A 12,618-nucleotide genomic window follows, 5' to 3' on the forward strand; every position below is an offset into this window, starting at 1 on the left:
TTTTTTAGGGGATACAGTACACTACAGTTATATCCCTATTTGGTTTTGTGCATATTTTGTTCGATATTTGTCTCTTAAAACTAGAAAAAGTCATAATAAATAAAATAAAGCGTAGGAAAGTGAAATAAAGTCCTATAGTTGCCCCCTTCTAAATTCTGCCACTTCTTATGTCCAATATGGCGGCCACTACCGCTCTTGTTCATCTTTCTTGGAAGCCTGCTTGGGATATTTGCTTATATTTTCACCAATACAGAGGAGGTTGCAGAGAATGTCTATTGTATTTTGTGCATCAGATCTCTTACTCCTAATGACAAGACGGGTTCAGGTTTAGGTTCCTTGACCCCATAGAGGTGACAATTCTTTGGATCTCCCTCCTCCTATAGAACAGATTGTATCCACTTATAATTACATTGTAGTCTTTCTTATCACTCGATACATCATCAGTATGGCTGGATTCACACAGCTATAATACATACAGCAGTCCCAACCTAGACCCAAGGTATCTGAGATGCAGTTGGTTTGGTCCATGATGATATTGGGGGCCGTAATATGGTCTATATAATACAGACATGTTATAGCCATATGTTTCCAGTCTGGGCCCATTAGGTGATACTCAAGTGCTCCAATCCTGTGACAAAGCACTGTATTTGGAAACTGTATTTGTGACCATACTGACTGTCACCAAACATTGGTTTTAATATTAAGGGGGAGTGGACTTTCTTGAGACATCTCTATTGCAGATATTACAGGAGATTAAAGCATTGATTATATAGGAATGATTGGCTGAATTCCTCTCTAACCATATGGAAAATCTCTTGAATGTTTTCTTACAATTTTCTCAGCTCCTCTTCCATATCCATATACATGGGCTTCTAGAAGAAAATCATGGCAACCTCCATTTGTTAGACCTATCCCTCCATCTTCCCGTCCTCTCCCTTCTCTCTATATTATATTTTTCTGATCACATTATTCATCACTATTGGATTTAACTCGGTGAATCTTTTCAATAGATTGGAGTCACATGGAGTCCATGAATGAAACTCATGATGGGTTCATTCTGTTGGGTTTCTCCGAGATGCCTCACCTTCGCCTCCAGCTCTTGTCTTTCTTTGTGTGTGCCTACACCATCTGCATTACAGGAAATTTCTTTATTTCCTTCCTTATCCTGACACAACATCAGCTTCACACCCCAATGTATGTATTGATTGTAAACCTGGCAATGGTGGATGCTATGTTTACCTCTATCATTATACCGAGGGCCTTGTATGGGCTACTCTCTGGAGACACCTACATCTCCTTCCCTGGATGTTTTATGCAGCTTTTCTTTTTCTTTGCAGTCGGTAACATGGAGAATTATCTTCTAGGAATCATGGCTTTTGACCGATACGTTGCCGTCTGTCATCCATTACGCTATTTGGTAATAATGAACAGAAGGACATGTATCTGCCTGGTGGCCTCCTCCTGGGTCATTGTGAGTCTCAATTCTCTTTTGTACACAGTCATGGTTTCCATCCATTCCTACTGTGGTTGGGTTATTCACCACTTCTTCTGTGATTTTCCCATCATCATGTTATTGTCCTGCCAAAATAATGTAGTCACTGAACAAATGATTGTCTTCATTGAAGGAACTACCATCATCTTCAGCCCACCACTCTTTACCCTGGGGTCCTATATTCTTATCATTATAGCGGTGCTGAAGCTAAGTACATCACAAAGGAGGTGGAAGGCCTTCTCCACCTGCTCCTCTCACCTCACCATGGTCATCTTGTTCTACAGTACAATCATATTTATGTATTTCCGACCAAGGTCTGTCTATTCTCCAGATTATGACCGGGTGATCAGTATAGTGTACAGCGTCATCATCCCAATGCTTAACCCATTTATATACAGTCTGAGGAACAAGGAGGTCAAGTCTGCTGTAAAGAGGCTTTTCAGACTAGTGTAAGATGTTATCCAGACTAGTACGTAGGTAACCTCCAAGCCGGACCTCTGGCTGATCTTCTCGTCCTCATTTCTTGCTTCCCACCTAGAGTATGTTGAGCGCATTGTATTCATGTCATGCACATTACATAGAATTTGTCCATGACCATCGCAGACAATCCTTTATAGTATTTTTTTCAACAATTGTTTTTAGAACCAGTCATTTCAGGAGAGTGAAATCTAATTCTTTACTGTCTATATTTTGGTGGTAACAGCTGGACCCCTCTGATCAGGAATTACAGAATTGCGAGGGCCTCAGTGTTACATTGTATCCACAATACAACCAGTTCTACTCAGTTAGGGAAGGAGCCGAGATTTATTAATACATTCAATACTCATTGGATAACTGATAGCAGTGGCCTGTATTCTAGGACATTGTGCACATCATACTCATTAAACATATGGGAAAGATTTTCTGAAAAATATATCCAAATGATCCAAATTAGTCAAAAGGAGAATGAAGTAAATTATATATTATAAAATAAAATAATCCATCCTCTATGTTATGGCTGAAGGTTTTGTATACTGTGTGGATTGGTCAGTATGTGGCGAGTGGATGTCTGAATCAGTGAGATCTTTAGGAATAATGTTATCAGTCCAGTGTCAGACCAGCCCACCAGAATATCAGAGGGTCTTCCATGGGCCCAGCGCTAACACAATAAGGGTAATGGTTCCACACAAAATTCCTCACCATTTTCCTCTGTGTGAATGGACCCGAATGATCCAGAAGAAGACCTCAACCTTCAGGGTGACTACCTTGTATCATTATATCTGGTGAGCCCATGGAACTTCAATCTGACACAGTCTCAGTTCATTTCTAATATTGATGGTTTTTTTTTGTTTCTTACGTGGCATGGTGTTTACATGTATCAGGGAGGCGTCCTGCACTGCAATGGCCGGGGCCCCATTGTTACTCCAACTAGGGCCCTGCTTTTCCTATGTGCAGTTCACTCCATTGACTTTTAGAATAAGTTTCGACCTCACTGTATGCACAGAACAGTATCCCCAACGAGACTCCTAAAAGACACAAGAATACTTCTATTATAGTAAGACTTTGTTGTATCAAGTGAAAATGTAAGTAGGCTGTAGTTCTGGAAGTTAGAAAGACACCACCTGATACATCGCCTATGGGTGCAACATCGCACTAATCCAGAACATGCTAGAACAAGATGTGGAGTCAGCTGTAACAACTGAACTGACCGTAGGATAATACAATGATACAGTATTACAGTAGCCATAAGAGTCATCAGCAATGGTGAACATGTGGTGTGAGGTCTAGCATGAGCGGGGACTCCTACCTATAAACTACATGTCCTCCGTATGGGACACTACTGTGGCCGGGGTAACTTCCACCACCTTCCATATACAGAACTACTAAGTGCGGCTATAGTACAGTCATTGGTAAGTTCTTTGGTGTATTTACCTACATCTGCCCTGACTGACAATGCAAGGATAGAAAATATTGGGGCAGATTTACAAAACCAATCCTAACAATATGGGGGCACCACAGATTTTGTCTCTTTTTGTCCTTTCAGAGTTGGGAGGTATGAGGCCGGGACCCTCATACATTGGGAAAACAACATTTTTATTCCCAGTCTTGTAAGGCAGCCAGGTCTTGTGTCTTGTGTCATGCCCATTGTTATAGACCAGGGGTCTCAAACTCAATTTCCCCCGGGGCCGCTGGTGGTAGAGTTTGGGTGAGGCTGGGCCGTATCAGGTTTTCCCAAATTTTTTTTTTCTAAGAGTCGCCATATTCTGACAGCTGTAACTTTTTTATACGTCAGTGTATGGGGATGCATAAGGCGTCTTTTTTTGCGGGGCCGGGTGTACTTTTTAGTTCTACCATTTTGGGGAATTGCTTTTGCTTTGATCATTTTTTATTAAAATTTTTATCAGAGGCAAAACAGTGAAAAAACGGCAGTTTGGCACTTTTAACTATTTTTCCCACTATGGTTTACCGTACAGGAAAGATATTATTATTTTTTTTTTTAAATGTAGATTGTGAGCCCCACATGGAGCTCACAATGTACATTTTTTCCTATCAGTATGTCTTTTTTTGGAATATGGGATGGAAATCCATGCAAACACGGGGAGAACATACAAACTCCTTGCAGACGGTTTTATGCCCTTGGTGGGATTTGAACACCAGGACTCCAATGCTGCAAGGTTGCAGTGCTAACCACTGAGCCACCACGTGGCCCCTCAGGAAAGATATTTTTATAGATTTGTAGAGCGGGCGATTTTGGACACGGTGATACCTAACATATATGTGTTTCACAGGATTTAACTACTTTTATATGTGTTCTAGGGAAAGGGGAGTGATTTGAATTTTTAAAACTTTTAATTTTTTTTTTTAACTTTTTTAAATTTCTTTTTGCATTTATTAGACCCCCTATGGGTCTTGAACCCCAGGGGGTCTGATCACTAATGCAATGCATTACAATGCTAATGCATAGAGCATCCTGCAAAAGAAAATCACTGCAGACCGGCCAGGGAACCTTTACAAGGCTCCCGGCTGTCATGCCAACGTGATGTCAGCCCTGGAGCATGCTCCAGGCACTGGCGATCACTGGCAAAATGGCCTAGGCGCCTGAGGGGTTAATGCCTCCAATCGGTGCCTATCTACAGCAGACCGGCACCGCAATGGGGAGCAAAATGGCGCCACAGTACGTTAATCTCTTCATGGCCAAGCTTGAGAGTGACTTCCTCTCCACCTGCACCACCAGGCCTCTGGCCTACTATCGCTTCATTGACAATATCCTAATCATTTGGATTGGGTCTGAACAACAGCTGAAAACCTTCCATGAACAATTCCACCAGTCCCATCCCACCATAAACCTGACGCTCAATCACTCCTTCTCGGAAATAAACTTCCTAGACGCAGTCATCAAGATACAGGACAACAAAATCGTGACATCGCTGTATCGGAAGCCGATTGACCGCCCAACCTACCTAAGATGGGATAGCTTTCATACGAAACACATAAAGAACTCCATTGTCTACAGCCAGGCCATCAGATACCATCGCATATGTTCAGACCCTGCAGATAGAGACAAACACCTTGGAGGCCTCAGAAACACATTCCTGAGGCAGGGTTACCATCCAAGAACAATTGATAACCAGATCACCAGGGCCACAAGAACACCACGATCGGAGATATTAAAATACAATACCAAACAGGAGAACAATCAGTGCCCCTGGTTGTCACATATAACCCCCACCTGGAGTCGCTGAGAGGAATCACACGCAAACTACATCCACTACTGCAAAAAGACCACCGTCTAACATCCATATTTCCAGACCCCCCTCTCCTGTGCTACAGACAGCCACCAAACCTCAGGAATATGGTGATTAGCAGCTCACTGTCACCTCCAACTAACACAGGAACATTCCCATGCGGACAGAAAAGGTGCAAAACCTGCCCCCACATACTGACCACTGACAGGATAGATATACCAAACTAACAGGGAATATAAAATCCCAGGTACGTTCACCTATAACACACCTAATGTAGTGTATTTGATCATGTGCACCAAATGTTCCACTGAAAATCTGTATGTTGGAGAGACCGGCCAGAAACTCAGAATGAGAATTAATTCACATCGCCATACAATTAGAGAACAAAGATTGGACCTTCACGTATCAAAACATTTCTGCCAGGAAGATCATAATATCACCGATCACATGAAAATTTTGATTTTAAGAGGGAATTTTAAATCAACAAAACAGCAACTGATTTATGAGTACAAGTGCATGACCCTATTCAAGTCTCTGGACAGTGGTTTGAATACATCACGTGGATTTATGTCTTTTTATACAAATCATTGAACTACTCTGTTTCCCCGAAAATAAGACACCCCCCCCCCCCTTCACCTTCTGGATCACATACAACCGGCAGTCATGCCGGCACTCCGCTAATTGTTCCCCGCTTTGTTTGCCGATTGTTCCCTGCTCCAGCCGCTGCATAAAACATCCCCCGAAAATAAGAAAGGTCATATATTTCGTTAGCTAATTAATTATAAGAACATGTCTTATTTTTGGGGAAACAGGGTAAGACAGCCATAAAGATAAAGACTCTGGGGATTGCTGATTTGTTTTTATATGTATATAGTAATAAGCCTCTTCCCCCCCCTCCCCCTCCTGTAATCCTGTCCCTGTATCCAGTTTTATATATATATATATATATATATATATATATATATATATATATATATATATATGCAGCCCGCAGAAAGTGTTTTTAGATGTATCTGAAGAAGGAGTTCAGAGTAAGCTTTGAAACGTCATATTTTGTCATCATTATGAGTTAGCCATTAAAAAAGGTATCACCTACTGAAGACTTGCAAGTTTTTTGTTTTTTATATTTAATACCCACTGGCTAACACGGTACAAGAACAAACATTTTCCTTATACCATGGTGGCACATAGACAATGCATTTCCATTCTTGCCCCGATTTACATTGAATATTTCTTTTTCCTTCTCCTCGGCTCCCTCGATATTTGGACTAATATTTGGTTTATTGGGAATTGTTGGGATTCTCCGTGGTCCTCCCAGTTGGATGAGGTTAGTTGGTGAGGGACATGTTCTGCGCCTCTGAGGATCAATTAGAAACCTCAGTTATTGCCATAGATGCTCGTCTGAGGGATCGTGCCTCGTATTCTGGACAATATAAACCCGGAATATTTGTATATACTAAATAATACATTGAGATCAAGAAGGAGACAATAGAGGACGTCGGCTAAGATCATATACAGGTAACACAGAGAACATCTCCTGCTCCCACCATGTTATACACAAGTCCCCAGATTCAGGGAATGTCACTTACACCAGTGATACAGGTACAGGTATATACTGCTGTATATGATGTTCTAAGAAAGCTGGAGAAGAAGTGAAAGGAGCCAAATAATTTTATATATTTACAAGTCAATAGAATATAATGAGAATGAATTTGTCTATGTCAGACCTGGCGATCAGTTCCCCCAGAGATTCCTAATGGCGGCTTCATCATGTATCGTATACTGTCCATCAGTTTCAGGTTTGGGTTCCTTGACCCCAGCAGAGAAGATAATTTTTTGAATCGCCTTCTAACAGATTACGTCCACTTATATTCACATTGTAGTCTTTATTATCACTGGACACGTCATCAATATGGCTAGATTCACAAGGCTATAATACAGACACATGATACAGACTGTATTACAGCCACAAGTTCTGTCCCAACCTCCATCCAAGATCTCTACGATTCTGCTGGTTCAGTTCATTAGACCAGTAACCGTGATGGGATGTGGGGCTGTAATATGGGCTATATAATACAGACATATTCTAGGCAGGTGAATCTAGTCTGGACCCATTGGCTGATCCTCAAGTGCTCCAATCCTGTAACAAACTATTTGGAAACTGTCTGTGGCCATACTGACTGTCACCAAACATTCCTGAAATAAAGAGAAGTCTCCAGTAGTTGATATCTTTTATTAATGGCTAACTTAAAATATGATGACTAGAGATGAGCGAACAGTGTTCTATCGAACACATGTTCGATTGGATATCAGGGTGTTCGCCATGTTCGAATCGAATCGAACACCGCGTGGTAAAGTGCGCCAAAATTCGATTCCCCTCCCACCTTCCCTGGCGCCTTTTTTGCACCAATAACAGCGCAGGGGAGGTGGGACAGGAACTACGACACCGGGGGCATTGAAAAAAATTGGAAAAAGTCATTGGCTGCCGAAATCAGGTGACCTCCATTTTAGACGAATAGTGGATTTCAAATCCGGGTCATATGAGAATGTGAACTTTGTGACTATGAGACAGGGATAGCTGTACAGGCAGGGATAGCTAGGGATAACCTTTATTTAGGGGGGAATGTTATTAAAAATAACTTTTTGGGGCTCTATCGGGTGTGTAATTGTGATTTTTGTGAGATAAACTTTTTCCCATAGGGATGCATTGGCCAGCGCTGATTGGCCGAATTCCGTACTCTGGCCAATCAGTGCTGGCCAATGCATTCTATTAGCTTGATGAAGCAGAGTGTGCACAAGGGTTCAAGCGCACCCTCGGCTCTGATGTAGCAGAGCCGAGGCTGCACAAGGGTTCAAGCGCACCCTCGGCTCTGCTACATCAGAGCCGAGGGTGCGCTTGAACCCTTGTGCACACTCTGCTTCATCAAGCTAATAGAATGCATTGGCCAGCACTGATTGCCCAATGCATTCTATTAGCCCGATGAAGTAGAGCTGAATGTGTGTGCTAAGCACACACATTCAGCACTGCTTCATCACGCCAATACAATGCATTAGCCAGTGCTGATTGGCCAGAGTACGGAATTCGGCCAATCAGCGCTGGCTCTGCTGGAGGAGGCGGAGTCTAAGGTCGGACCTGAATGGAGACTGGTGTGGAGCGATCTTAGACTCCGCCTCCTCCAGCAGAGCCAGCGCTGATTGGCCGAATTCCGTACTCTGGCCAATCAGCACTGGCTAATGCATTGTATTGGCGTGATGAAGCAGTGCTGAATGTGTGTGCTTAGCACACACATTCAGCTCTACTTCATCGGGCTAATAGAATACATTGGCCAATCAGCGCTGGCCAATGCATTCTATTAGCGTGAACTGAGTTTGCACAGGGGTTCTAGTGCACCCTCGGCTCTGCTACATCAGATTGCTACATCTGATGTAGCAGTGCCGAGTGTGCATCAGATGTGTAGTTGAGCAAAACTGACTCAGCACTGCTAAGTCTCTGCATTCGCATAGGAATGCATTGGCCAGCCTTCGGCCAATCAGCGCTGGCTCTGCCGGAGGAGGCGGAGTCTAAGGTCGGACCTGAATGGAGACTGGTGTGGAGCGATCTTAGACTCCGCCTCCTCCAGCAGAGCCAGCGCTGATTGGTCGGGTTCCGTACTCTGGCCAATCAGCACTGGCCAATGCATTTCTATGGGGAAAAGTTAGCTTGCGAAAATCGCAAACTGACAGGGATTTCCATGAAATAAAGTGACTTTTATGCCCCCAGACATGCTTCCCCTGCTGTCCCAGTGTCATTCCAGGGTGTTGGTATCATTTCCTGGGGTGTCATAGTGGACTTGGTGACCCTCCAGACACGAATTTGGGTTTCCCCCTTAACGAGTTTATGTTCCCCATAGACTATAATGGGGTTCGAAACCCATTCGAACACACGAACAGTGAGCGGCTGTTCGAATCGAATTTCGAACCTCGAACATTTTAGTGTTCGCTCATCTCTAATGATGACTTATTGAGAGCTTTCAAGATATTACAGCTATCCCTTCATCAGGCGGTATAACACAATATCTGAAGGCTGCATATTTATATAGGAATAGAGTGTTAGATGCAACATCGATGGAAATGCAGAACATGCAAATACACAGTTCAGAAAAACATATCTATCAGTCACAGGAAAGTTCTCAGGGTTTATGGCTCCGTTGATCAGTGACGTGGTGTCTACTTGTTGTAAAGCGTCATAAAACCCTGTGACTGGTTTAACACCATTTGGAGAGTGTCAAAGGTCATCATGAGTTTATATTCCCAAATCCTCCGATCTTTTTTGTTTTTGAAATTTCCACTTAAAACCAAGATCTTCATGTCATTGGTGGTATTATGATTGTGATTGCAGAAGTGTTTTGGCACAGGGAGGTCCATTCTCTGTTCTCTAATCGTATGTCTGTGTGAGTTCATCCTCATCCTAAGTGACTGTCCTGTCTCACCTACATACAGGCCTCCAGGACACTTGTTATACAATATCAAATACACTACATTGGGTGCACTGCAAGTGAAGGTACCCGGAATCTTGTAGTCCTGATCAGAGTTGGGGATCTTTATCCTGTCAGTGGTCAGTATGTGTGGGCAGGTTTTGCACCTCTTCTGTCCACATGGGAATGTTCCTGTGTTAGTTGGAAGTGACAGTGAGCTGCTGACAACCATATTCTGAGGTTTGGTGGCTGTCTGTAGCACAGGAGAGGGGAATCTGGAAATATGGATTTTAGACGGTTGTCTTTTTGCAGTAGATGTAATTTGTGTGTGATTCCTCTCAGCGTCTCCAGGTGGGGGTTATATGTGACGACCAGGGGCACTTAGGATGAGGATGAACTCACACAGACATACGATTAGAGAGCAGAGAATGGACCTCCCTGTGCCAAAACACTTCTGCAATCACAATCATAATATCACCAATGATACGAAGATCCCGGTTCTAAGAGGAGATTTCAAAAACAAAAAAGATCAGAGGATATGGGAATATAAACTCATGATGACCTTTGACACTCTCCAAATGGGGTTAAATCAGTCCACTAGCTAACACGGTACAAAGATATTTTTCCTTATACAAACATTCCTGGTTATTTAAAAAATGGCAATGTGATTAATATATATTTTTTAATTTTAAAAGGAATCCATCTTTCTTGATAACTGGTAACCAAAGAGAGATTTATATTACAGGAATTGGCTGAATTCTCTTCTAACCTTCTGGATGAATACTTGGATGTTTTCCTTCATTCCTCTTCTAGAAGACAATGACACCAAACCTCAATTTTCCAGACCTGGTGGCTTGAAAACTACTCCAACTTCTTGGCCCTCTCCCTGTTCCCAACATTATTATGATCATATTATTCATCACTATTGGATGTGACATCTTTTTGTTAGATTGTTCCATGTAGACATGGAGTCCATGAATGAAACTCATGATGGGTTCATTCTGTTGGGTTTCTCCGAGATGCCTCACCTTCGCCTCAAGCTCTTGTCTTTCTTCTTAGGTGCCTACACCATCTGCATTACAGGGAATTTCTTTATTTCCTTCCTTATCCTCTTACAACATCAGCTTCACACCCCGATGTATATGTTGATTGTAAACCTGGCAATGGTGGATGCTACATTTACCTCTATCATTATACCGAGGGCCTTGTATGGGCTCCTCTCTGGAGACACCTACATCTCCTTCCCTGGATGTTTTATGCAGCTTTTCTTTTTCTTGGCAGTGGGTAACATGGAGAGCTTTCTTCTGGCAATCATGGCTTTTGACCGATACGTTGCAGTCTGTCATCCATTACGTTATTTGGTAATAATGAACAGAAGGACATGTGTCTGCCTGGTGGCCTCCTCCTGGATCATAGTGAGCCTACATTCCACTTTGTACACGGCCATGGCTTCTACCCATTCCTACTGTGCTTGGGTTCTTCAGCACTTCTTCTGTGATTTTCCCATCATCATGTTGTTGTTCTGTCCAAATAATGTAGCCACTGAACAAATGATTCTCTTCATTGAAGGAACTACCATAATTTCCAGTCCATTGCTCTTCATCCTGGGGTCCTATATCCTCATCATTAGAGCTGTGGTGGATCTAAGTACATCACAAAGGAGGTGGAAGACCTTCTCCACCTGCTCCTCTCACCTCACCATGGTCATCTTGTTCTACGGTACAGTCATGTTTATGTATTTCCGACCGATATCCATCTATTCTCCAACTTATGACCGGGTGATCAGTATAGTGTACAGCGTCATCATCCCCATGCTTAACCCATTTATCTACAGTCTGAGGAACAAGGAGGTGAAGTCTGCTGTAAAGAGGATGATCAAAGAAGTATAAGACATTATCCAGACTACACTTCTGCATATGTACATAACCTCTAGGCTGGACGTCGGGCTGATCATGTCACTACCTGTTCTTCGTGTTCTTTTTTGCTCTCGCATCTACAGTAGCTTCTTCTTTGTTCTCCATTCGATCCCACTTGTTTTGGGTTAGGACTTTATTCTTTCTTAGTGACTATGCTCTAAGGCTCTATTCACATGAGTATTGTATTCATGTTTAGGACCAGCTGTACAGATTAGATAAAATCTAAAAAAAAATTTTGAATGATTGTTGTCGGAAATTTTTGCTGACTAATGTTTAATCTGTGCTGCCATTTTTACTGTCCATATTCCAGATTTAACACCTGGACCCCTCTAGGCACTGGTGCGGCTACCTGTTCACCTTCTGTTCTGCCATTCTCTTATTTGTAGGCCGCAAGCTTCTTCAAGCCTGTGGTACAGGGTAGCCTCACTGCAATTGGGACTTCTGCGCCCAGTGCGGGGGGTTACAATGATGTCATTACACCACCGCCCCTATGCTGGGACACAGATGTCTTGTAGAGGCTTGCAGCCTACAAGTAAGGAGGCGGCAGAAGAAGCATGGCTCCAATCCAACACCGAGCATCAGGGATCTGGAGAGGAGGTATTATTTTTTATTTTATTATTTTTTTACACTTTGGGGGGGGGACATTATTCATATCACAGTGGAATTTGGGGTAGGATGGATATATAGGACAATAATATAAAGGGACATTATCATGGCAGTCCAGATGGACTCCAGAGATGAGAAATGTGAACAATTACAGTCATAGATGTCACCAGTAACTCAGTACATTTTTCCTGTTTTGTACTTTGGCCCGCAGACACGGCATATACTGCTATATAGTCACCATATACTGGAAGTATTGGTATACCTGGGTATGGCGCCCACTTAGGTGTGTTTGTCCCTCTTGTATCGAATCCCTAGCTATGCCTCGGACTCTGTGGCTCTACTGAAGAGGAATTAAAGTATTGCCGGGACTCTTGGGTGTTACATTACATATGAAATACACACGAGGGTCCGATACTTATTAATAC

At 42.7% G+C, this 12,618-nt stretch overlaps 2 protein-coding genes across 2 annotated transcripts; both read left to right on the top strand.

Annotated features, from left to right (window-relative positions):
* Positions 1 to 1,021: 1,021 nt before the first annotated feature.
* LOC142185515 (olfactory receptor 1L4-like) lies at positions 1,022 to 1,945 on the top strand. Its single transcript, XM_075260942.1, has one exon. It carries the CDS (start codon positions 1,022 to 1,024, stop codon positions 1,943 to 1,945), a length of 924 nt encoding a protein of 307 aa, XP_075117043.1.
* An 8,691-nt stretch (positions 1,946 to 10,636) lies between these two features.
* LOC142185516 (olfactory receptor 1L6-like) lies at positions 10,637 to 11,560 on the top strand. The gene has a single exon (XM_075260943.1). It carries the CDS (start codon positions 10,637 to 10,639, stop codon positions 11,558 to 11,560), a length of 924 nt encoding a protein of 307 aa, XP_075117044.1.
* Positions 11,561 to 12,618: the final 1,058 nt, after the last annotated feature.

This window comes from Leptodactylus fuscus, chromosome 11 (genome assembly GCF_031893055.1).
Source record: "Leptodactylus fuscus isolate aLepFus1 chromosome 11, aLepFus1.hap2, whole genome shotgun sequence".
NCBI classification, from domain to species: Eukaryota; Metazoa; Chordata; class Amphibia; order Anura; family Leptodactylidae; genus Leptodactylus; species Leptodactylus fuscus.